At 38.3% G+C, this 27,147-nt stretch overlaps 1 protein-coding gene across 4 annotated transcripts; it reads left to right on the forward strand.

Moving 5' to 3' along the window:
• On the forward strand, positions 1 to 25,242 carry FBXO38 (F-box protein 38). 4 transcript variants are annotated; one of them, XM_050905364.1, is made up of 22 exons: positions 1 to 53; positions 2,755 to 2,896; positions 3,780 to 3,913; positions 5,052 to 5,215; positions 5,617 to 5,782; positions 6,131 to 6,268; positions 6,573 to 6,710; positions 7,134 to 7,227; positions 7,652 to 7,782; positions 8,100 to 8,270; positions 8,526 to 8,668; positions 9,555 to 9,777; positions 10,473 to 10,592; positions 11,713 to 11,892; positions 13,709 to 14,428; positions 17,490 to 17,590; positions 19,217 to 19,319; positions 20,381 to 20,547; positions 21,760 to 21,905; positions 22,738 to 22,841; positions 23,111 to 23,224; positions 24,559 to 25,242. In XM_050905364.1, exons 2-22 carry the CDS (start codon positions 2,769 to 2,771, stop codon positions 24,735 to 24,737), a joined length of 3,564 nt encoding a protein of 1,187 aa, XP_050761321.1. In that variant the 5' UTR covers positions 1 to 53; positions 2,755 to 2,768; the 3' UTR covers positions 24,738 to 25,242. The 4 variants fall into 4 exon arrangements, with proteins under 4 accessions (XP_050761321.1, XP_050761324.1, XP_050761325.1 ...); XM_050905367.1 differs by lacking the exon at positions 1 to 53 and having other exon boundaries at positions 2,811 to 2,896; positions 3,796 to 3,913; positions 5,128 to 5,215; XM_050905368.1 differs by lacking the exon at positions 1 to 53 and having other exon boundaries at positions 2,837 to 2,896; positions 5,128 to 5,215.
• The last annotated feature ends 1,905 nt before the right edge of the window (positions 25,243 to 27,147 follow it).

The following is a 27,147-nucleotide window of genomic DNA, read 5'->3' on the forward strand; positions in this document are numbered from 1 at the left end:
CGGGGTTAGCCCTCCCCCTGCGGCCACAATAACAGGGCGGCGCTGAGGGGCAGGTAAGCCGCTGCGGGCCGGTGGCGGGGGGCTGAGGCGGCGGGGGTACGGCGGGGCTCGGTGAGCCGGGGGCTGCTGCCCCCGTCCTCTCGCGGTCGGGTGGGCCTGCTGCGGCGGAGCGGTGCCGTTGTCCCCCTTCTCCGGCTGGGGCTGTCGTTGTCCAGCACCGAGGCCTCGGGGCGGCCCGGCCGGGGGCCAGTGAGGGCCGTTCCCCGGTGTGACAGGCCCAGAGGAAAACTGCTCTCCTTCCTGTTTCTGCGGGGCAGAGGGGGAAACCCTGAGACGCCGCGTTCGGGGCGGCTGCCGCCACCGCCCCCCCACCCCACCTCCTCGCTGAGGGAACGGCGGCGTTTGGGCTGGCTGCAGCGAAGAGGGCTGTGGGGAAACCTGCTTTTATATCGCTTATCTAAGCAAAAATAAACTTGTTAGGTTTTGGGGTTTTTTTTCTTCTCTCCATAAGGAAACACCCCTCTTAAATTAGCGCTTGCCAGGCCATCCCTCGCTGTTCTCTCCACATTTTTCTCTAAAGCGGTCGTTTCTGCCGGGCGGCGCGGGTCCCCCGTGGCTTTTTAAGCTTTTTAAGTTCAGTGTAGTTACTAATCAAGAAGATAACACATCGAGCTGTTTTTTCATACAAAGACTCTCGTGAATTAATTGAGTTGGGGAGAGCAAAGCTCTCTTTTGTCAGCTTTATTAAATATCTGAAGGTTTTGTGCGTGTTTTTTTCTTTTTTAAATGGGGTCAGCTTCCTAATGTAGAATGAGATGTTAAAGCTGCACACGCTAGCTCAAAATAGTATCAAGAGGAGCATGTATTCTGCAGAAACTGCTGCCTCATAAGAGACTAGGTCATTCTTTTTCCCCTTTACTTAATGGCTACTAAGCTACAGTCCAAGCTCAGAGGGCAGACTGTGCTCATTGTATTTAAATCTTACAGGATTCTTTCAGAATTTTTCCATATATGCTGGTCTGTTTGTTAATATCTTTCCTTTTCTTACCTTATATCATAGTCCTTTTAATGCTGTCCTTTAAATACTGCTGTATAGTACTCCATTGTGTGTCTGTGTCAGTCTAGAATTTTTTACGTTGTATCCTGCACTCTGTTTGAATTGAGTCATCAGGTGACATTCACTGGGAATCTGCGTAATACTTGTTTTCGTCGGAATCCAATCTCTTAAGTAGTTTGAAGTCAATTTTGGGCTTCATGAAGTTGAACAACTTTACAATGCAGTATTACGAACATAGTAAACTCTTCCAGCGTGCACCAAAAAGAAAGGTTGTATGTGTACAGGTAGCAAACTCAGTGTCTTTAGCTTTGGCTGGAGAAGTCCCAGCTAATCCAAAGGAGTAGAGATACGTTTCATGCTATGCACAGGCAGAAGGTGCTGATTTAGTTATTTGAATATCAGCATTTTAAATAAAATTAATTATGACAACATACAGTTGTTAGTTTAAAGTGCATACGAAAATGTGTGAAAGCACATGTTTTTCAATAATTAGATCACAGTGAAGCTATCAATATTTCAAATTTTGTGCCGGCATGTAAATCATTTGTGTTGGAGAAGGCAAAATTTTTCATTTCCATGAGGTACTTTGTTTGTCTTCTCAGTTGCCACTTCCACATAATGTGAAGCAAACACTGTGGTATATTTACATCACAGTGAATGCCCTAACAGATGCATCTCTGACAAGTTTTCCAAAATCTGTCTTTTTTTAAAGTTGTTTCTGCTCATCCACTGAATTTTGGTATTCAACCTGTTAAACAGGTTTACTGAGTTAATGATGCTTTACCCTACTTACCAGAATAGTGAAGACATTTCTCATGCCGTTCATCTGCATGAAGTGTTAATTCAGTTATTCTAATGTTAACATTAAGTTCATATTTATTTTAGTTACTTATTTGTTACTTCTTGTAATCAGTTTGTATGTTTTTAAATGAAACATATATTATTGTTGTTTCAGTCCTCCTGTGCCTGTATGTGTGCTGCAGGAGCAATGTAGACAGAAACACATTAATTCAGTAAAGGGAAAGAGGAGAGGATATCCTGCACATTGCTGCTGAGGCAAGGTTTTTCAGTTTTTCTGGGGCTTTGATCTTTAACTAAGCAACCTGAATATTTTATTTGGTATTCTAACCTCAAAGAAGAGCTAGTTTGAGGACCTTTAATAGGGCATTTTTTGGAAATGATCAGTAGGAGCCCGTTTTTTCTGAAAGAAAAATTACTTATTTGGCTTTGGACTTTCTTTTTCACTGGAATGTGTCTAGTTGGTATTTGCTTAGTTACCTCTTAGTTACCTCTGTAGTCTCTGCACAGCTTTCCTGTGATTTGTCTTGATCAACTAGTGTGTGGATGGCATCTCTGAAGACATTTTATTCATGCAAAAGAATTGATCTCTGATTAAATCTGTGGTGATTTTCCTCTTTGTCAATTTCCCTTAGCTTAGAGGGACTTTCTAGTTTATCTAGTAATCATCAGGTTATGTCTGAGACCTCATGTGCTAAGCAAACTATAACTTCTTGGAAGAATTTTTTTTTTTCTTAATTAACTCAATTCAGCTGTACTGGGGCTTGTCTTTATTGGCAGATTTTGCTGTCTTTTTCAGTAAACAAAGCTTAACTGGTGTGCCCTCCTCTACTCTCTGTCCCTTTTCTCTTTCAGTTGCACTGAATTTGCATAACATTGTGAACATTTCCTTTCATCAGAAATCGTTGCAAATATGGGTCCCCGGCGGAAAAATGTGAAACCGTGCTCAGTGAGCAGGGAAGGCTCTGAGTCTACCAAAGCTGATGAGCCAAAAGATTACATGAACCAACTCTCTCATGAAGTGCTTTGCCACATCTTTAGGTGAGCAGCTTGTCAGAAGTCAATTTATTGTTTATTATTATGTTGTTTTCTACTTTTTTCCCAATCTTACCTGCATTTATGCTTGTGTCACATAGTATTCAGAAAGTGTAGATGTACCATGAGTGAACTGGTGGATAAAAACTGGATAAAAAGGGGTGATAAATGTTTTTTCAGTCCCAGAATTCATTTGGATACTTTGAAGATTAATTTATGTGAATGTCATGAATGGTAGAATGAAGAAGAAATAAATAAGTGATTTAATTCTGTTCACCAGTGTGTGGTAACAAGTGTTTAAATACTGATTTCAGTGCAGAAGTGTATCTCAGGTAGTACATAGTTGAGGTGCATGTTTTGAAATTGTTGCATCTGCTTCATAATGTGCAGAAGGGAAGGTGGATGAGTATATAATCTTCCCTACAGCACAGTCCTTCTCCAAGATGTTCACTCATGCCTATTATATTCAAAACATAATGCCTTACCAACAAGTTCTTTAAAAAGAGTAGCTCTCCAAAATGTTTGCAAATTGAGCATGCTAGTATGTACTACAAAATGAAACTACCTTTAATTAAACCATGTAGAAACTATTGTGGCAAATGGTTTGGTCAGCAGTATTTATTAGAGAACTAAAGCATCTCTCCATTTTAATATTATATTTTTACCTTAAATATCCTATATTCAGTGTCAAAAATTGGTTAGTCATTCTGCTTAGCAAAATTTCATGCTTTATTGGAGTACGGTCTGAAAATTCTGTTTGAATTAATGTTGTTAGGTGTTAGAAATATATGAATTTGTGTAGTCACGCTTGGGATGTTCTTTAGTTTGGAAAAAGTTGAAAAGGATCCACCTTTGATAAATCAGAGGGGTGTTTTTTCCTCTCCCAAAGGTACCTTCCCTTGCAGGATATCATGTGCATGGAATGCCTGTCCCGGAAGCTGAAGGAAGCAGTCACTCTTTATCTGCGAGTAGTGAAGGTTGTGGATCTATGTGCAGGCCGTTGGTGGGAATACATGCCCACTGGTGAGTAATGCACTCACTCAAGATATGGCATTAAAGTGGTATTGAGCAAAACTGTCTGTGCTATCCAGGTATTTATAATGACATATGCAGGGTAAATTTTCAAAAGCAGTAAAAGGGAGTTAGATGTTTAACTCCTTTTGACTGTTGTGAGATTTGGGTGGCTTCCTTGAGTACGTGGTTTGGAAAATTTATCTCTTTCTGTGTGTGTATATATATGTTGGATATTACTGTAGCAGAAATGGGGATTCTCTGTAGCAATCTGTAAATACAATCTGTGTTTGTCTGATTATTGTAAGGGAGTTAATCCAAGGGTTAATCCAAGAAGAGGCTGTTTGCATGCAGGCAGGAAAAAATACAATGGAATGAGAGAGCAACTCATCTGCCAACACTTAACAATGTAAGAATAAATAAGTTTTGATGTCACACCTCAAGCCATCTTCAGATCAATAGATAAATTTGGCAACCTAGGTCAACCCTGTGAGTATTAGGATTTCTGTTGGATTTAAATTACGCTGCTGGGTTTTGTTGGGGGAGAGAGATAAAATGAGTGAATTCTAAAAGTTAGAGGGTCTGCAAAGTTAGATTTATTAGGGCTGGTATCAGGTAGACGGTTAGACCTAACCTAAGATAGATGTAAATACAGGTAATTTACTAGTTTAAGATCCTTTTTATGTGTTGTTTTATGTTAGAATAAAATAATCCTTTGCTTTAAGAAACTGTCTTATTTCTTTGAGAATTGTGAGCTGTGGTGAATAGTGATGAACTGCATATAACTGATCCAGCTGGGCATTTTTGAGCCATGTAGTTGGTAAATGGAATTCCAGGAAAGATAGAGACACAAAGCCTGACAGTCTGCAGAGGTGCTTCATCTGAGAAGGGAGAAAGTATAGTTAGCCCTGTAGCCATGCAACTCCACTGAAGGAAGCCTATAGCAAGCCTGCAAAATTCAAGGCAGAAGAGTATGTAGGTCATGATTTCTAGAATCTGGAAGTAGAAGACAAGCTATTGCTTCACTGAATACATCTTTCGACATTGTAGAATTTATACTGCCATATAAAGAGAACGATGTATTTGGCTTTCCCTTTACAGCTAGGTGCCTGCTGTCACACAAATACCAAATCTGTTGTTGTCATCTTAGGTTTCACTGATTCCAGTTTCCTAACGCTGCTGAGGAAGATGCCAGACATTGAACAACTTTATGGTCTTCATCCCAGGTATCTTGAAAGACGCAGAGTCCGTGGCCATGAAGCTTTCAGCATTCCTGGAGTTTTAGAGGCTTTGCAGGCCTGTCCAAATCTGCTGGTGAGTGGTTAGACTCGAGAGAGAACCTCCTTCAGCAGCTGAGATGATGCATGTTAACAGAGCAGAAGAAACGTGGCAGGGACTCATTGCTTACAGGGCTTCGTGTTCAGACCTGGGCTTTGTATTCAGATCTGGCTGTACAAAGTAGCAGTTAATTGTGACCATGTTTGCAAATGAGTGCTATTTTTAGTTGCACCAGTGGGAATCACAGGTGCTCTTAAGTCCAGAAAGGAATTAAGACTATGATCCCTCTGCTTTTAAAAAGACAAGTCTTGCTACAAATTAAAAGTGAAATAACACATTGGATTATGTATAGTGCGTTATTGAGAAGTTTACAGGGTTAAGAGGATGTTGTTGCTTGAACTGGTGTTAGAGCATTTGCTTTGCTTCCTTTTATCCAGGGTGTTGAGACCTCTCATTTAGAGCTGGTGGAAGCTATTTGGACATACATGCCACAAGTTCACATTTTAGGGAAGTTTCGTAATCGTAATGGTGCTTTTCCAATTCCTCCTGAGAACAAGCTGAAAATTCCTATAGGAGCTAAAATTCAGACTTTGCACTTAGTAGGTGAGTGTGGTAATGGTGAAGTAGTTGGCTTCAACACAGGTGAATTTAAAGGCTTTGAAACTCTGCAAGATTCTAATTCTTTTTAAGAGAGGGAATTTGGCATGTGGCGTTTTTGAAATATTAGTTGCTATATATACGATAGCAGGTCCAAAGGGCAAATTCTAAAAAACTGTGTTGACAAACTGAGGTGAAGAACTTGTGTTTAAAATGTTCACAGCTTTTCTCACATGCCACATAGCAAAGAAAAGACTTCCTTTTTAAAGCCAGAATGTTAATCCAAAGAAATTTATCGTAGAGTTTATAGTTTAAAGCTTGTTTAAAATGTTTGTTTTGTTTATGTATTATTAGGGGTGAATGTCCCTGAGATTCCTTGTATCCCAATGCTGAGGCACCTTTATTTGAAGTGGGTGAGACTCACCAAACCACAGCCTTTTAAAGATTTCCTTTGTATCAGCTTACGCGCTTTTGTCATGAGGAACTGTGCCGGTAAGAAGGATTCATATATGGAGGGGATGTTTTAGCATGTAGGAAATCTAATTCTGTTAAAGCTGCATAGGCACCAACTGTAAATGGAAATCTTAGAATACAAGATTCTGAAAACAGTCATTGTTTTATTCATGGTGTTGGGTAGAAATGTATCCCTCTCCTGTACATTATTTGGTGCTGTGTAGTTCTGTTGCCTTCCTGATCTAGATGGATATATGTGGACATTTTTTAATTCTTTAATGTGATACGTCCAATGTTGTTAAGTGAACAACCTTCTTTGTCTATATTGGTTTGTTCTATGTAGGACCCACAAATTCTTTGAAGTATGTTCCCCTAGTGACGGGCCTGGCTTCTGCTCGAAATTTGGAGCATTTAGAACTGGTTCGTGTTCCATTTCTTGGAGGACTTATCCAGCATGTGGTAGAAGATAGCTGGAGATCAGGTATGAAACTTCTTATCCCTCATACTTAAAGCAAACAGGTAAATAAATAAAAATATTAGCAAATGCTGGAGGCACATGAAGCTTAGCTTTTTTGTCTGTAGCATATCCTTTCTTGATCATTATTTTAAATGTATCAGGTTTGGAACTATGGTTATGGTGCTAAATATAGCTCTGTACTGAGTATTGTTTTGATCTTTTAACTACAATTAACTCTTGACTGATAAGCTAACCTTCCAGTTGCATTTGTTGGTGAGTAGAACTAGCAGGGTTGGAGGGGAGTTGGGTGCAAATATGTGTTTTATTGATTTGCTAAAAAAGGTGTGTTTTGTTAACTCACTTGTCAAGACAACACTGGTGGAAATGTATAAGGCTTAAGGTTGTGATGTATGACTGAAGTGAAAGAATGGGTTTTTTATTTGTCAGGTGGATTTAGGAATTTGCACACTATAGTTCTGGGCGCTTGCAAGAATGCACTTGAAGTGGATCTTGGCTACCTCATCATAACTGCTGCACGAAGGTATGGGCCTGTAGATCTTTCTTTTCCCCATTCTCCTTTTTCAGAGTAAGAATCTTAGTAATGAAGTCCAAGAATGTGAAGAAGCAGAACAGCCTTCAAAAATTTAAGGAATAAACATTTAAACTGTACATAACAGGAGTATTCTGTGGTTAAAATAACTGTAGTTATGTCTGTTTCTGAATCGCTTTGTCATAAGCCTTCTTCTTAGACCTATATCTGAAAAGTGTGGTGCTGTTAGTCTCACAACTATATTGCTATGTAACTGCCAAATACTGCCATAAAGATACAACAAATATCCTCTTAATCCTGCCATTGTTGAAAGAACATTTTCATTTTATTACGAGAGGGCATCTTCTTGAGTGGTTTCTATGGCAATTGTGTTTTGGCATGCCTTTTAATAGGAACAATTCTTAATTGCATTCAGGTTGCATGAAGTGCGGATCCAGCCTTCCTTGACCAAAGACGGTGTTTTTTCTGCTTTGAAGATGGCTGAACTGGAATTTCCACAGTTTGAAACTCTTCATCTAGGATATGTTGATGAGTTTTTACTACAGTGTATGACATTTTTTTAATATATAAATTATTTGACAAGTATAAGGATTAAATAAGTTGATACGTTTTCAATCATTTTCTAAGTGATTAAAAAGAATATTAACGTACCCATATTGAGGCTGCTGATCTCATACAGCCAAATATGTTTTTCTTCACTTCCTGAAACTCTTACTGAAATTAGGAAAGTCTCAGCTTTATTGAACTGAAGTAATAATCTGATCCATTTTGCGAAATTGGACTCAAATAGGGAGTTAGAAAATCATGCTATAAAAGCAAGTTTCTGAAATTTACTGCTGTGTTTGCTACTATCTTTTTCATAGGTAAAATGACGAATGGAGACTTGGTGAAGTATGGCTTGGCTGATGTGGTTGAAAATCCGGGAATTATTACAGATATTGGTATGAAAGCTGTAAATGAAGTTTTTTCTTGCATCAAGTATCTGGTCATTTACAACTGCCCACATCTACACAACCCCAATAATTGGATCACAGGTATTGCACACCTTTGAAATTTTAGAGATATTATATAAATTGCTGTGATATTAGAACAGAATTTTTCTGCTCATAGCACTGCTTGTTCTATTTCTTAGTAAGTACAGTAGATGATGCTTGGTTTGGAACCATAATGATGCTGGTAACAGTCAGAATGGAGATACAGAACATGCCTACTCTCAAATCTGAAAAGGGTGTAATGAAAAATAAGTGAGATAGGAATCCTTCAGGAAATGCATCTCTTCTCTTCTGCAGATCATTCAAGGTGGACCCGACTGGTTGACCTCACCCTGGTGCGATGCCATGCGATAAAGCTAGATTCTTTTAGTCAGTTCATTGAGTTATTGCCAAGCTTAGAATTTATTTCTCTGGACCAGATGTTCCGTGAACCTCCTAAGGTGAGTCTTTCAGGGAATGGTTTAGCTTTTTATTGTTGCCAGCTCATTGGAAATATGGCGAGCTCCAGCTGCTATGCATTCTTTTAAAAGATATAATTGATTAAATAGCTTGGTAAATAAATGACTTTGGTTTACAGTTGCTATTATCATGATATGTTAGGGAGAATGATGCTGCTTCTGCAGATGGGAGCAGTGGCAAGGTATGATCTTGTATGAATATGTGACCAGGAAATAAGGCTCGCATTGATTCTGTGTTTCTGTTGAGGTCTCTGCTGCTACTTCATTTTGCTGCTGCTTTTTATATGATTTTTTTCACACTTAGGGATCTGTTTACAATGCTAAGGGGTTTTTATGATTTTGTAGTGGGTGAAATAGGGGTGCTGTTCCCCTGTTGGAGTGCTTTCAAAGCTTAGGAATTTTATTTCTTCATGTTGTCCCCTTTCCCACACTGTAACACAAATCTTTGTAACAGCTGTTGTAACGTAATGAAAACTGCCTATGTAAAAAACTGCCTTCTTTGATCATTAATTCTATCTTGAGGCTACTGTGTTCTGGGAGGACTATATAATCTGCTATTTGTATTGATGTAATATGATCCCATAGCAAATGAAATACAATTTAATAAAGTAAGATTATGTGCTTTGTGGAGTTCCCTTTCATTAGGAGTTTAACAGAGTGTAAGTTTTCTGGGTTGCCAAACTTAAGATGGACCTCTGCAATGTGTAGCATAAGGAAGTATTAGGGACAATTTCCCTGTTCTTCACATGTATATTGTTCTGCTATCCCAGATACTACTGACAGAATGCTTTTTCTGTTGGCATGAGGATATGTTGTCAAGATAATGTGTCCATGTTTTCAAGTCTTAATAGTTGCTCTTTATTTTCAGGGTTGTGCTCGTGTGGGCCTAAGTGCAGGCACAGGAATTGGTGTCTCATCTGCCTTAGTCAGCAATCAGAACTCTAACAATGACAATGACAACAACAATAACCACCAGAATAACAATAATCCAAACATCCACCACAACAATCACCAACACCCAAATGAGCAGAATGAGGAGAATGAGCTGCGGCAAGATGGGCAAGCTGAAGAGCAGCAGATTGCAGCTGAGGGTAATCTCTGATCTTTGTGAACCTTTGTACAGAGTGATTTTATTTGCGTTGCCACTTAAGTAGGGTCCTAGAGAAGAAACGAATATACGTTGAGAGCTTGTTGCTCTTTCAGTTCCTGGTATGTAACTTTAATCTTTTCTGAGGGCTGTCTGCACATCTCTGATACCTGTGTGATAAAAGCTGTCTTTGTATTGTATCTAATAGCTATTAGAGCCACATTACAATTCAATGATATACGTCAGTACAGATGTTAGCAATGTAGAGTTTCAGTGTGATACTTATCTGTGGAAGTGTGAAGTGTTCTCTAGGCTCCTCTGGTCAGAGCTGGGAGTACACCACAGTGTCAGGTGGTATATCTTTAAACTTTCCCAGCAAAGGCAGAAGCCATTGGAGGGAACGAGTATGTAAAGCCTGGTTATGCTACTCACTGCAGTAGAACAAGACTTTTGAGGAGGAGTGGAAAATTTGGGAGAAGTAAACCCCAAAAGTTAGGCTGGGGCCTTGGCTAAAGAGATGTAGAACAAATCTGTGAGAGACTTTGTGCAACCTAGAGACTCACTGAAGGAATCAAAGCAGCTATTACTTATTTCTTGATTGTCCTCTGACTGTCTGTGGGTGACGGTTGAATTCCTCCTATGCTTATGGGCTCTGTTCCTTCTGTTTCCTCTTCTTGACCTTAATCTTAATCTTTTCAGCACTGAATGAGATGGAGGAGGTGGCACAGGAAGAAGGGATGGCTGCTGGGCAGGGCCAGAATGAGCTCCCGGCTCACAGCCAGGCTGTTGTTCCTATGGAGGTCGATGAAGAGCAAGCAGGTAACTCGGTTCTGGAAAGAAATTACCTTCTGGTATCCCCTTCTTGAGGGGTTAAATTTTTCAGTATAAGTCTGGTTTTGGATGGTTTCTTCAGCTGGGTTGTCTGGTGTGTTTGGAATAATGATGCTAGCACAGCTTACTGTTGTGAAGACATTTATTCTGTTTTAAAGTCTGTTTTACAGTCCCCAGTTTTCTTTTGCATATGGAGTAAAATATCTTGATCTTAAAGACTTATTTTTGTGCCCAGTATAATAAAAGACTCAGAAGGCCTGAATGAGCTTGTCATGTTCCTATGTTGGTGTTAATGGCCTTACTTCTTTCACTGCAGCATGTGGATTCTTTTTTGCTTTTTTTTTTTCAAGCCAGAACAACTTGTTCCAGTGTTAATTTAATTTGTATTAGTGACATCATTAGTGACACACATTAGTGACATAAGGCAGCCTTCATTTCTTTTATAGCCACTATTTGCTGGACAACATAATTTTCTACTAAATATGCCAACAACATGAAGTAACATACGTGTATGCTGGATCTGTTCACTTTTTCAAGATAACTCCTGAAGAGGGTATTTAACTTCATGTTCATTTCTTATGTTATTCACAGGCAGATATGTCATTGTGATTGGCTAATGCCTTCGGTTAGTAGCCAAGAGAAGTAACTAACAAAGCACATTTTGTTAGTTGAAGCTTGATAGTTCATGCTTCTCCTTCCCACTTCTAGTGGTGCGATTTAGAAAGATAATTGCAGATGTTCTGACCGACATTTCTGTCTTTGTGGTGGAGGTTGCAGGGACTGCTTATAATATGTAGTTGTGCAGTTACTCATACTATTGTGGAAGAACCTTTAAGCTGTTCTGAAGCAGAGAAGCATTTCAGAAAACCTGTGTTTTGTCTTACATTGTGACACTTCCTCTTCTAAACTAGAATGCCTTAATGCTGAAATGCAGTGTTTTGCTCTTCTTGTATTTGGATTTTGATGAGGGAGCCACAGAATGGGTGGCTAAATTGAATCAAATTCATCTCTTGTCATTTTTTCAAGCAGTTCTAAAATTTCTTCAGCCCTCTAATCCACGCTTGGCTTATTTTTACATGAACTGTTGGCATTCTTCTACTGTTTTCAGGACCAAGTGGCATTCAGCCTGTTGTAAAAGCAGCACCTATTACTGTCCATGATTCAGACAGTGAGGATGAGGAAGAAAACATGGGGACTTCAAGAGCCTGCATCTCTAACAGCATTGCACAGAATGACTCAGATGGAGAAGAGAAAAGCAGAGATCCAGTGGGAACTAGAGAACCTTCAGGTGTGGAACAGATGGGTTCCTAGGCACTGTTAGGCAAAATTTATTCTTAAGGTTCAGTCTTTCCATCTTGTTCAGTTTTATTTCTAGCTTTGTAACAGGCATGCTTGTTTGTTTGCCCCCTGTTCTTTTCTTCCTGTTATAAATCTAGAATAAAGGTGTAAGGATACATTTCTCTGAGCTCTGATCACATAATCGCTGTACAGAAACACAGAAATAGTGGTGCTGCACTGCTTTGCATGCAGAAACCTGCAGCTCCTCTTGGATTTCCAGGTGCACAGAATTTATCACGACTGTGAAGCCAAATTTGCAGCTATGTTGTCTATATGATTCATCTGTCAAAGCATTGCTGCTGAAACAAAATGTGACCATTGGGGCAAATGCATGAGAGTTGTAGCCATCTTTTGGTTCATGGGGGCCCTGTGGGAGTGTCCTGAAGGGGACACTTTAAGATCAACCTTACTTTGATGGGAGCTTTGGAGGTTAGTTAGAATTCTCAGGGTGATGTTCAGTACTGTCGTCTTCACTTCTGAACAACACTTACTATTATAGCTTGTGTATATGTGTATATATAGTAGTAGTAGTGTATATATTATGACTCTTTCAGAGTCAGAGGCCTAGAACTTCATGGTAGTATGACAACTATAGAGAGACATAGTAAAGGACAGTCCCTGTCTTTTGAGTTTACAGCTACAAGCTGCACATCTGTGGTATTAAGTCCGAGTCCTGGGTCTGATGCCATCTGACATACGGCCTTTCCAGCAACAGAGATGACATGCTATTTCCTGTAGTTTGTATTCGAAGTGAAGCAGCTTCATAGGTACGCAAGAAAGGAGGAAGTCGAAGTCAAATGATGATCTATAAGTAATTGACAGATGAAGTACATACAGTATTAAGCCTTAATGAATATTTAGCTAAGCAGTTAACGTAAAAATCCTGCATTGTGAAGGACTGAGAAATGTACTGGTCTAGTACTGGTTTAATTTCTGCAAAGCCTAGGACATCTCAAAGCTGTAGCGGATCAAGTATCTTCCTGTTGTAACTAGCATACTCCCTACATGTCAGCCCCCCTGTCATTTTAGTACATTTCAACAAGACTGGTAGTTTCAACTTGGAAATCTGTAGAGTGCTGTGCTTATAGTGTAGATGTCAGTTCTGGTTTGAGGGTTGAAGTAACCTGTGTTTGGAGACAATTTGCATAAACTTTTGTAGAGCCAATAATGTTTTTTTGGGCTTGGTTTAGTGTAATTAGCTGAGAGGATTAAGACAGTAGACATTAAGTTCCAATTGTAATTCATACAATATTCACTATGGTTTTTTATTCATCTGTAAACCGAGACTACTGTTACCTATTGACAGCACTTTCCATACCCAGGAGAGGGAGCTAAGGATCGCTACTGAAAGCATAAACTTTAGTCCTATCTATGTTACTATTTAACTCCTCTGATTTATTCCTCATATTTAAGAAAACAGAAGCCTATTATCAGTGTGTTTTTCATATTTTTGTGCTTTGGCCTTTTTAACCAGTTAGCTGCTTTGTGAAAATACTAGCCTCTCTGGGAAATATGTATCTCATTTACTGACAAACACCCCAGCACATCACTACAAAAATAGCTGCAAGACATTACAGAGGTTCAGCAACTGCTAGAAATATTATTAATTCCCATAACATGTGAATAGCAGCATGGTCCTGATAAGATTTGTCATTGGTCTCTAGGCTGCCTTCTGTTTTAAGCGATCTCTAACAGAGTAGCACTGAGCATTTATTTAAACTGTGTATTAGGTTGTCTCATTGTTCTCTCTCGCTTAACTCTTACAGTGAGGGGTAAAGGCAAGACACCACTGCGGAAAAGATGTAGTGCCAGCCAAGTGGGCCAGACAAAGCAGTTCCATACCGAGGAAAGCAGCTGTGAGAAAGGTTGTCAAGTAACAAGCGAGCAGATTAAAGCGGACATGAAAGCAGCAAGTGACATGCCTGAAAGGAACAAAAGCAAAGATTCTTACCCAGGTTGCAGTAATGCTACAGGAACAACGGGAACATCCAGCTCCTGCAGTGCTGTTTCTCCTAGCCCTGACTGTGCACAGACAGCTAATAGCCACTCTGCTGGCACCAGTCCAGCAACTGGAGAGGAATCCAGGCAGTGTGTCTGCTCGCCTTGTAAAAATGAAGGTTCCAGCGAGAGAGGGACTGAGGAGAGCTCGGTTTGTTCCAGGTGTTCCTGCTACAAGCCACAGAACACACAACAGAGGACTAGTGGGTGTTGCGATGGGGAATGCCCATCCACGAGTGGAGCCTGCAGGAATCGACCAAACAGCGCTGGGTCAGATTTTGCACTGAGGACTCTGCCAAACTGTGGGCCTCCAGGAGAGTCAAGTGATGAGAGGACTAGTGGGAGTGCGTGTGGGCCTGCCAGCGAGGAGGAGAGCATGGGCTCACAGCGAAGGAGCTGTGAGATGGAGTGTAAAGAAGAGTATCCTCGCCGACCTCTAACAAGAGCTAGAAGCAAGCTGTCCCATGTCCCTCTGGTGTCGGAGTCAGGTATGACCTATATGCATATATTAATATCTGAGTAAACTACTGTGCTGGTGTGAGACAGTGTTGAACAACCACAACACCCACAGATAATACTGAAGTTAAACGTGAAGTTTATTGGTTAATAATTTGAAACTAAGTGGTTTGTCAAAGGGTCAGAATATTGATGGAGCAGAAATGGCTGACTTCACTGCCATAGCTAGGTAAAATAACAGATCTCTCTGAAAGAGTGCCAGTGACTTTTTTCTCCATGCAAGTATTTCTGTATGTGTTATCCATACATACTAAACAGTGTTTGATTTACTCATTTGAAAACCAAATGCAACTTCTTTTGACAGCTTCTCTCTTCCTGTGAAGGCTGTTATTCATTGAAACATAAGACTGTCTCCCCCATTAAAATTCTCCCTTTAAAAGGAAGAAGACAGCAGGTACGCTCAGATCTTAGCAAGAAGGCAAAAGTTAATAACTGATACTTTATCAACCAATAAAGAAAGACATAATTGTAATTGAGCCAAGCTTGTGCACCTGCATACTGGATTCTACTTCCAAGTGTGTAAGGCATGGTGATCCAACTTGTTGAAAATTGTCTTTTTATTAAATAGGTTCATGCTTCACATCATGTAAAACAAACAAAACAATAAAATAAAAACAAAATCTTGAAGGGCTGGAATGAAGCCAGAAATGTTGGGAGAAAAAAATAGATGTGAGAGGGGAACTTGCTGTTTCTTCCAAATATACTTGCTTTCCAAAATAATCATCTTAGTCTGGCATAGCACACTTTATAATTACCTCATATATCCAGGATTCTTTGCTGAGAATATCCAGCAAGTAAAATGAAACTGAAAAATGAAACATGCTACTTACAGAACTGTATGCGTTGGAGGTAGAAAAGATTGATAGCAAATTTGTGTCTCTGTTAACATTCAGTGATTCAAACACAGTATGTCCTAGTGTCTTTCCAGTTATCTTAATGTTCCCAAGTGTTAACGAAACCTAAATCACCTAGGTTATTGTTCTGTAGCTAGATGCATCTCAGATTGAAGAAATGATCTTGCTATTAAATTTAAAATGTCTTGTTTTCTACCTTGCTCCATTATGACTAGTAATTAGTCTACAAAAATCAAAAGAAAATATTTCTCTCTATCCTCATCCATTACGAAAACATGAAGTCAGTCAGATCTAAGTATTAAATTAGGGTATCTTTCTGAAAGTATCTCTGTTTTCATTTTTCTGTTGTTAGTCAGGAAAAAGATATGTTCTGCTCGTGGAGAAAAATGTCTCAGTATTTCCTATATTTAGCCTACACAAGTCAGAACTGTTTGCCCAGTTCCATACAGTTATGTGTATGTCTTTATGCACTTATTTTCCTCTTTGAAGCATCAGGTATTACCTGATGCTTGAGGCAAAATATGAGACTTGATGTGTCATTTTTATCTTTTAAATCTGTGTTTAATACATAGGACAGTGAGGCTTTTTCTGCCTGGCTGTTACAGTGCTTTTCTTCAGTAGGATAGGATATACAACTCATTAGAGTATAACCTGAAAACGCTTTGTTACAGAGTTGGAAATGTTTTTCCATAAATAGTCTAAAAATGTGCCTTGAATATGACTGCTCTCTATTATTCTAGCATAAATGACATTGTGGTTTTTGGCTTCTGTAACAAACCTATGTTTGATCGTAGAAGTATTTGTTTTTCCTCTGAAATTATTTACTGATATTAAACAGTGGAACAAGTCAAATATTAAAGACAGTGAAAATTTAAAAGCGTTATCACCACAGACTAGCTGGCTAAAGGACAACTCAAGTGTGTAATTTCGATTTTTACTTTAGTAAAAATGTAAGCCACACTTTTTTTTGTAATAAATGGGGCTTTTTTAAACTTGTTTTAGTTCGCATTTGTAGCAAAGCAAGCTTTTCACATTTTACAATGCATAACCTGTAAAGATTTCTTGGCCTTGGGCTGCACCTTGAACAATTCAACACAAAATTGGAAAGTTTTTCCTGTAATATAGCTAGGCAGTATATCACTATCTGTAGATACTCTAGGAACTGTCAAAAAAATTCCCTGGGGATGATGATTCATAGGTGCCATAAGTTGAGTACCTAATATTACATCTTTCAACCTGTGGATCCCCTAAAGCAGTAGCCTGAATTCTGGAGCTCATAGGCCCACTGAATATCACATGTTAATTAATAGTTTACATGTATTGGTGGAATTTGATGATGTTAAGTAGGAAAAGAGATATTTTTTTAATGTTAATGGTAGTATAGCATGGAGTAGTTCATATATGGTCTCTAATATTTTGCATTTCTATCTTTATTGTGAATCTTTGTGAACATGCCATATGTTTTAACAAAAAAGTCAAAGGAAGCTTAATTTTAGTAGAATAATGTCTTGTTTTGATCTGTTAATCACAGAAAATTAATTCTAGGGCATTTTTTTTCTCTTACTGTAGGAAGTAAGGGTGGTCATCTATCATCATTTCTTTTCAAAGCCTCATCTTTTAAATCAAGCAGGAATTTGATGTCACTGGTGCATGAAATGGAGTAAGAGGCAGCTTGGGAACATCAAAGTATTTTATATCTGTGCATCCTTTGCAATATTAGGAAAAACTTAGTGGCAGTTCTAAAGAGCAGTCTTTGAAGTAGTTTGAGATTATTTCTACTATTTAAAACATTGAAGCTATTTTGGTTCTTGTATTTGTCAAGAATGTTCTGTTTGCTGCAGAGAACCAAGTGTAACCTAACAATTCATCTTCTGTTCTTTTCTTGGCTCTGCATCTTTCTGTGATGTTGAACTTGTAGGTTCAGCATTCCTGTGTTTTCATCTATAAACAGCCCACCCCCCTGCTCCAAGTTATTTAGTATGAATGATTCTGAGCAACAAACCTGAAAGTGGTTTTTGTGCAAGGAGAAGCGATATAGTTGTTTTCAAGCCAGACAGGTATTTTGATCTGCTTATGTAAGAAATGTATGTTCTGTTTGGACGTTTTCAGCTAGGGAATGCCTCTATTGTTATCCTGAAGTGTAAACAGAGGAAAGATTTTTCTGGTTTTCTGTTTCCAGAGGTGGCTAAGCCAAAGCCACGGCAAACCACAAAGCGGAAAAGGACAGCTGACAAGTCCACAAGTACAAGTGACCCAGTTATTGAAGACGATCATGTTCAAGTAAGGTCTTTTTCTTCACTTGCTACAGGTTTATCAGCTGGGGATGCTCATGGACAATGATGTAATTATACAAGCTTGTCTTCCGTGTAGAGCCAGATGAGTTACAACTGATGTTGCTGCTCTCTTTGGTCTTAACCATATACAGGAAATTTCTGTGTTAGGTGCAGTGATGCTCTGACTGGCCTGAGAAGAGCAAAGTATAAGCTAAAGCTAAACTTGAAGTTTGTCAAATGCTCATGGCTATAGTGCTGCATGAAGTCCTGCCTTCCCACAGTGTCCTTCTTGATGTGCAGGGAAAAAAATTATTCTCTGGCATTTATTTTTGAAATGGCAGCATAGCTACTGCTGTTAAAAGGAACATGGGATATGTAATTACCTCTGGACATAGCAACTCAGCTGTTTCTTTGCAGACTGGAGGTTCTCTTAGTATATAAGTAACATGAGTTAATTCTTCTGCAGTGAAGATCAGTCATGGGAGGAGAAATTGCAAAGTCTGGCTTCACTGTATTGAGGCTGTTTACCCAAGGCTCATATTCTAGCTGAGCATGATTTTGCTTCAGAGGGTGACTCTGAACAACTAACTTAAGCTTCTCTTCTGAGTTCTGCTGTAGAGGAACCTGCCTGTGTTTATATTCCCCTCTCTGTCCAGTGAAGAACTTAGCCTCACTGATTTAAGATAACTTTTGTGAATGTGTCCCATAATATTTTTCTGGTTACTAGGATGCATTACAGCTTTTGTAATTAGCATATAAGATATTTTTGGGTACATGATTTTTCTTCTTAAAATAGGCCATTTTGAAAGAACTATATTTTGAGTTTTTAAATTTTTTTTTTAACTATCTGTGGTTACAAGAAACAGCTTAAATTGCTGGAACTGAAAGAACCCATTGCAGAATGCTTCTTTTTTCTCTTTACATGTGTTTACTTTGTTTTAACAGAACTCTGTTTAGTCTTCTGTGTGTAATTGGTCAGCTTCATCCTTTGGCTGCTAAATTTTGCTAGAATTTTTAGTGATAAAACTTTGAAAAATTCGGATAAAACCCCAAAAAGATCCTCTCTTGTTACATTCTCCCTGTGCTCATTTTTCTAACACTGATAGCAGACATAGAGAATTAAATAAGTTATGTATATAATTTTCAACCATCCATGTGAGGTTTTCCTCTGAGATAGCACTGGTAAAATACATTGGTATGCTAAGTTCAAACTGTGATTCTCTGCCATACCTTCTTCTGTGTTTAAACAAGTGTGACTGCCCAGAATTACCATTTTTGTCATCATGGTTGAAAACCAGAAATTGAATAGTGGAGAATTTGAAGTTCCTGACAGATGATACTTAGGTTTTCTGATACAAATTGTGCTTTCTGATGTGACTCCTCTTTTAATCTTGTGAAGTTGTTCTTTTGCATTTTGTGATGTTGCTGATAAGCAGGAAGTCTTTTTTTTCTCATTGCCATCAGTAGCCTAGTCATCTCAAATACCTGTTGCAAACAGAAGCTGTATTATATTGATTAGTATCCAGTTAATATCCTTCTGTATCTGGCAGTATCTTTTAAAATTCAGTTTATTTTATTTTTTTCTTTGTTTTTACCCTGTTATAGATTATTTCTTTTTTTAAATTTTCACCAGGTACTGACTTTGAAATCCAAAAACCTTGTTGGAATCACCTTGACCAATTGTGGAATAACAGATTTGGTACTGAAAGACTGCCCCAAAATGATGTTCATACATGGTATGTAGCTAATGTCATCCGTACCTCCTCCATCTGGCATTATTAGAAATTTCTGAAATAATTAAAGTCAGTCCACTGCTTATTTTGTATTCATCAGCTGCTTTGCTACATGTCAGACTGATGCTGAACACCAAATATTACTGCTTCTCAGTTTGAATGCCTCTTTCCTTGTAAGTCGTAACAGGTTTAATAAAGATTAATATCTGAAAATCAGCAGATGAAATTATTTGACAGTTAGGAAGATGAGATGTTTATTGAAGAGTGATAATACAATAATTGGAAGTTGATGAAATGAGTTTCAGAGTACCTTGTTTTTTCTCTCATTTCTTCCTGCTTCCATAGATTATTTAGCTGACATGATGATACTTTCCTCCTTGACATGATAAAAATCTGTTCTAAATTATGGCACTTAGGCTGCATTAGATTCACATGCCGGGGTGTGTGACTAGTCCTGTATTGAAGCATTGGGTCATTTATTGTTTTCTGCAACATCTACACTAAATAACACTTTTCCTTCTGAAACGAGGTATCTCTACTTAGCAGAGAATGAAGAAATTATTCCTTTATTCCAGAATACTTCTCAGAACATACGATAATTTTGAACTAAATTTTGATTACATGAGCAGCGTTACTAGAAAGGAAATAGCTTATTTTACGTTGTATGGCTTCACAGTACTCTATATTTGATCTGATTTTGAAGTCAGTGGTTTTCAATTGTGGCAGTCCACAGACCGTTTCAGGGGGCTTTGTGAAAGGAAACAAAGGGAGGAAAAGGTTATTGTTAGGTTAAATTTGACATGGCCTTTTAAAAGGACTCTTCTTACAAGTTCACAAATTTAAAAGTTATGATCATAATGTGGAAGAAATGAACAGCTAGTCTATTTCTTCAATGTACTTAAGTTGCCAGCTGTCCAAATTACTTCAGTAATTGTCTGTTATTTACATTACTTGTTCGCCTTCTTTTGAAACAGTTGGCTTTGAAAATCTCTGACAGGAGGCTCCTAAGGTCTCTTCAGTGTTTTATTTCTTTTCTTTTCATAATTTTGTTTGCTGATTTATAGCTACAAGGTGCCGTGTATTGAAACACTTAAAAGTAGAAAATGCACCAGTTGTCAATCGGTTTGACTATGCCCAGTGCAAGAAGTTAAACATGGATCAGGTTTTGGATCAGATTCTCAGGATGCCACCGGAAAGAAACCGGATCATTTATCTTCGTCCAATGCAGCAGGTACATGATCAACTTTCATTTAATCCTGAACAGATCTGAAGTTCTGCCTATATTCTTTCACCACTCTTGGCTTCATGTGTTTTTCAATTAATACAAGAAGTGTAAATGTTACAATAACACAACTCTGAGAAACTTGTTTATGAAAACTTTAGCCCATCAAGTCTTTCATTGCAGAATCTGGAACTTGGATGATACTGAATTTTAAGACTTAATGTTACCATCTCCAATATTTATTGCATTAGAAGATATTGTAAAAAATCATGATGCATTGAATTCATTCCAAACTGAAAAACTAGAAGTAACTGTAAGAACCTAGATGCTAGTAAGTCAGCTTGTAGTTATCTATAAGCAGCAGCATGACATAGGCATAGGTATCTGAAATCTTTAACCCATGTCCTATTAGATTTAGTAACAGCAGTTAGTGTTTTGAACACTGCTTTGCTCAAAGCTGCATCCTCTTTTGATGCTGAACAGTGTTGCAAGACAGTTGTGGTACTGGGAGCCACCCTTTCCTCCCCCAGAATACATGTAAGAGATGTAAGCACTGACATTTAGTGAGTTGTTGAGGTCACTTGACAAGTAATTAAGAGGGCTTAATTTAAGATCTGGAATGTTTTTTTTTTTACTTTAACACTCTAACCAGAGCATTCTGTATTATACTGTGATGCTGCTTCTCTCATGCAAAGGAATGCTTTTTATGGCTCAGTTTGCCTGACCAATGAGGGAAGGCTGATTTGATATAAAAGCCAGCTTTTCTTTGAAACCAGATCTCTTGCTTTAGCTCTTAGAGGACAGTGGTAAGACTATTAGGGAAAAAAAAAAGAAAAGAAAAAAAAAAACAACAAACCAAAACCAACCAAAAAAAAACCCCTCCTGCTAAGCCAGAGACAAATTCAAATTCTGAGAAAGTGCATGTAGTTTAGACCATTATGTAATTTTATGAAAGTTTACTTACATATTGGAGTTGTGATACACATCAGAAAATAGACATTTCCCATCAAATTCCACTACTCGAGAAGATTCATTGGCAAAGCTGCACTAAGAAAGTTTTACTCCGCTTAATCATGTATTTGATTATGTATGCTGTTAAAATTTCTTTTCACTGGAAAATCCCCCAGAATTTTGGGGATTTGGTAGATGTCTGCTCTTGACTCTAAAATCACATCTCTTTGTTTCTCTTGGTTACAAGTCTTTGTTTGCTGCCTTTCACAGGTTGACACATTGACTCTTGAGCAAAAGATATTTAGTGGCCCTTATCCATACCACATTTGCATAATTCATGAATTCAGTAACCCACCTAATGTCCGCAATAAGGTGCGCATTCGGAGCTGGATGGACACAATAGCAAATATCAACCAGTGAGTACTTGCCCTTCAGTAACTTTACAGAAAAGATATTCAATCCTGATTCAGCAGCTACAGCTTCAGTCAGACTGTAGACTTGCTGTGTTCTGTTAGCCGAATTAAAAAAAAAAAGGTTTGTTGACTAGTGAAGGTTGAATTCTAGATGGTGCAATGTAGAATTTCAATGTCAAGATGTATCTAATACAAAACGCAGATTAAATAAACCTAACCATATGAAAAATACTGTAGAATTCTCCAGTTCTATTCCATCCAGCAGTAATGCAATTGAACATTGAAGCAGTCAGGATGGCTGAGGAATATCTTCGAATCCAAAATGAAGTTTATTTTATTAAAAAACAGAAAGACTGATTTACTCCAAGAAATAATGTTAGTGTCTGGGGAAGATGATGTGCAATCAGTATCAGCTCCTTACTGAGGAGCAAAAATACCCAGCAGCAGGGAATAGTATACAGTGGCTCTCATCCAACTGTTTTAAACCAATGTTTTTGTTGTCCTGGTTTTTCACTAAAATGACTAAGAGAACAAATTTACTCTTGAAGTTTTGTTTAGTTGCAGCTATGTTGGATTGTTCCTTACAGATAGAAAGCTATGCTTAAAAGGTAGCTTAATTGGTTTCTCATCTAAACTGTACATGTTCTCTGTGGTTACTCTCAAAAGTGAAGGGATTGCATACTGAGTTTGTGTGAGGGTCTTAGAGGAGTGTTTCTATGGATTCAGGCTCATTAAAGGAAAGGTTGTGTAATAGGATTTCCCATCTGTTTTTTCTCCCTCTCGCCTTCATATTTCGTATCACTACTGGCTGTAATCTCTTCCTCCTTCTCTCTAGAGAGCTTATTAAATACGAGTTCTTCCCTGAAGCTACACGAACTGATGAAGACCTGAAGAAATACACTAAGTACCCTTGGGGACGAGATATTTACACTCTAGAAGGTGAGTGTTTATAGAGAGCTGAAAGCTGATGATCAGTCTCTTGCTAAGATACGTAACTTGGCATCAGGTTACAAGAGACATGAATAATCATTCTTGTGAGGAAAGTGGAGGACCTTTGGCACAGAGTGGGGGAATTGAGGTGAGGAGGTGGTTTTTCTGCATTAGAGTGACCAATCTATGTGATACCAGTGAATTTTACTTGATGAAGAGTGCTGATGCTGCAGGAGTGACATTGTCCTCTTCGTATCCTCATCCTGTCTGTCTTTTAGGCATTGTGGATGGCGCCCCTTACTCCATGATTACTGACTTCCCATGGTTGAGATCCCTGAGAACAGCAGAGCCAAACAGCTATGCTAGATATGACTTTGAGGATGATGAGAGAAGTGAGTAATCTTTTTTGATGAGTTCAAAGAACTTTAACTTGTTGCTTGGTCCCAAGCTGACAATGCATTCCTTTATTTTTCAGTTTTCTAATTCTTATGCTATTTTTGGTAGACTACAAATAAGTCCTTGTAGCAGTGTTGGGAGCTGGATGAAGAGGGGGTCCAGCAGAGGAGAGGTCCATAGTATTACAACAGTGTATCGACAGCTGGAGACCCCTAATACTGACAAAATCAGAGAGCCAATGTGGTGCTTAGCCTAAAAATGTGATGGGTTTGTCATATTGAGAATGAGTGCATTTAAAACACACACAAAACTGATGTGATGTGTACTCCCAGCAATTCATGTTCTGGGGAGTTTACTGGCATTACTGCTGAAAGCTCAGCTGGACTCTACTGCCTCTGACTTTGCTTTATGAAAGGTTGTTAAGGTAGGCTGAAGAGAGTCCAGCAAAGAGAAGTGAGACTCACAGAAGCTTGGGAGAAAAGAGGAAAGAACTGGGCTTGAGAACTTTGGAACAGAGATCATGTGGGTTAGAGTTTAGGATAGATACGCCTCTTTCTATTTAGGAGCTTGTCTTATAAATATTACAGTGGGCAGTTCCTAGGGCTCAATTAAGAACCTTGCTTGGTAGCAGGGAAAAATATGTTCTTCCACTTATTATTCCACTTATATTCCACTACTTAATTAGGAAAATCTTGGAATCTCCTTCATTAGATATATTTTTAATTGACATAGTTTTAGATATTCTTATCTAGCTCCAGTTCAAGGGGATGAAGCTCAAGAGGATGAGGAAGAAATCTTTTTTGGCTATACCTTTCTCTGAATTTTTTTTTTTTTTTTTTTTTTTTTTGAAACTGATTCATAGACTTAATGCTTGTAGTTCAGTATGTAGTCTGAATTATAAAAAATTGATATGTATTTGATTTAAAAGAGTAATTAGATTAAACATGATGTTAAAGCCATAAAAAATAAAGGAAAGACTGCTGCTTTATCCTTAATTGCTCTTGTTTATAAAACACTTAAGTGATCACTGAAATGGATAATCTGAAAGCATGTCAGGTAAGTCTCAGGGGGAAGGCTTTATTATGTGCTGGGATTCCCTTCACTCACAGACATACGGACTTTGCATACATTAAATGAGTATTGGAGCTATCGAAAGGTTTAAATATGGGGAAGGCAGAATACCTTTTCTGCTTGAATAATATTCCTTAAATGTGGTTGCTCAATGGAAGATTTTTCTGTTTGCTTTGTTTTCTAAGACATTTAATACAAAACAGATTGGCTTGTGAATTTCTTTATAGGAAAGATTTTTATTTTTATGTGCTTTCCACAGCTACTATTTATGCACCCCGAAGGAAAGGACAATTGTCTGCAGACATCTGTATGGAAACAATAGGAGAAGAGATCTCTGAACTGCGCCAGATGAAAAAAGGTGTATTCCAGCGTGTGGTGGCTATCTTCATCCATTACTGTGATGTCAACGGTGAACCAGTAGAGGATGATTACATTTGAGTGTATACTCTCCCTAACCTGTCATCGCTTCCTAAATTCTGATTGGCACTGCTGGCCAAGAAAGCAGGCGGATTCTTTCCGAATGCAAAGCATTTTCTTGAAACACATACTTTGCAGTTGCTCTCACACAGTTTGGAAAAGAGTATGTAGTAAATGTATAATGAAAAGTAAAAATTGTATACTAAGATTTGTACATAGAGGAAACAAAAGAAAAACTTCCTAATACTGAGACTTTATTTCATATGTTTATACAATTTAATTTAAATTCCATTTTAATGAAGGCCAATAATTAGGAACAGGGAAGAATATGTGAATTTTTCAGCCCGTACAATTCACAGCAGTATTTTTTTTCGTATAAACAAAATCCCATTTGCTGTGTTCAAAAGAGCCATCAGAGTCTCTTTTAATCTGTGCCTTTTTCTTGAGCGTTTAAAAGTCCAGTCTGAGTAAACCTGTTGAGCACAATCTTTGTGTCTTGTGTGCATTTTTCAAAGGGAGAGAATTATTATACGGCTGTTGCAAAGAAGGCCAAAAGCAGAAAAAAAGTAGCGAAGCTGGTGATCTGTGGTAGTTTCTAGAGTTCATTAAAAACATTTTTTGGGAAAGAAAAACCCCCACCTTTAGCACCTTGGAAACAGAAAATATGTTCTAAAGCATTTTGTACCATTAGATTTCATTTTAATAGTGTATTTGACTCTGTAATATGAAAAATAAGTTGCTAATTGTTGGTTTCACTCTCTTTAACATAAATCTGCACATACTAACTAGCTGAAAGCTGAATTTTCCCCTAAGACAGGCAGGAAAAGGGATGTGTAATTGCTTAGTTATAGCTGTGTCAGTACAGGATCCATCTGACTCAACCAGTGAGCTTTCAGGCTGATTCATGCTCACTCATGAATGCAGATTTTCCATACAGTCAGTAAATACTGCTGCTCTTTGCCCCTGAAGACTTGTTTTTATTGTATATAGAAAATGCCTCTGGTTCCCACAGTATCCAGATATTTTGTGTATATGTCCAGAATTTGCTGCAATCCGGTATAAAGGTATAAAAATGCACAAGTTAGTATTAAACTAGCTGGCTTGGGTGCTGTTAGTAATGTGCCCTGTGGGGCTGGGAGACCTCTTAAAGGCTAACTTGCTGTGCTGTGGAACAGCGTCTGCATGCATACACAGCTGTGACTGCACAAATGCACCTTTAGATGTGCCGTACGGTCAGCTATGGCCTGATCTATTGTTCATGCTTTTTTAAAGTTGCAGAGTTACCAGCCTAACAAATCATAGTTTACTGACTGTGGTAAAAGCCATAGAGCAGATGAATTATACCGTTATACAATTTTACACATCATTGTTAATGGTTTTAATTCTTTGAACTTTGGTATAAATGTGACTAATGGGGATTTCTATGGTGTTTAGCGCTGTAGAATTGAAGAGGCAAAACTGTTCAACACAGGAAAGCCAGTGTTAGTTTCCTCTGCATCTGTCCCTCTGTGGAAATTTTTGAGGTAATGTGGAACTAGAAACATATTAGATGAGAGGAAGCGAATGGTGCCTAATGGAAGCAGCAAGAGATTTGGTACAGTGGCATTTTCTCACATGTGCTCTCTCTACTCTAACTGGAGGTGGAGTGCTAAATACCAGGTAATGATGTGAGTGCTGTTAAATTTGCTTTAACGCAGGATCAAAGTTAATGGTTTAGTTGTAACAAATATATTTAACCATAGAGAATATATTCAGTGATATTCAGACAAAACGTAATTGTGACCCTTCCTAGAAGTGTTTCAAGTAATCTGAGTCATCGATTCAGTCATGTTTACCATTTTAATACAGCATGTACAGGAAAATGTTACTGCGTTTCTAGAGTATTGCACCAGATCTCCATCTGGTATCTCTAACTTTAGCCTTTTGAAGAAGTATTTATACAAATAATGTACTTATTTATATTCAATATTTCTTTCTGTAAGCAATTGAATCTTGGAGTAGTTTTAACCTCTGAAACACTACACCCATTTTACACATAGTGGTAATGTAGTGATTAAATTCATTGTGTCCATCTCATGAGAGCTCTGGGTGATAGAGATTGTATTGAGATTGTGTCTGGGATCTGGCCAGGAAACCTGCTCTCTTCACTAAGTTCGGTATCTGAAATTGAGGAAAGGAGCAAAGCAGATGAAAAGAATTATTTTCCTGCCCAACCTTCTTTAAAAAAAAAATAAAAAAATTACTACTAGTACATGAACGGGTATAGTTCGTGTCAGCAGGAGCTGCTGTACGAACAACAATTTGCTGGCCAGTCTGGCTTCAGTGGTGTTCTGCTAGTAGCAGGCACATGCACTCAGTACTCTTATCAGCTCCCAGTTGAAAAGCTGTCCCAGTTGTAAGGGCTGAAAATGTCTTGATTTTTTTTCCACCA

Source organism: Gymnogyps californianus, chromosome 14, assembly GCF_018139145.2.
Source record: "Gymnogyps californianus isolate 813 chromosome 14, ASM1813914v2, whole genome shotgun sequence".
Taxonomy (NCBI): Eukaryota; Metazoa; Chordata; class Aves; order Accipitriformes; family Cathartidae; genus Gymnogyps; species Gymnogyps californianus.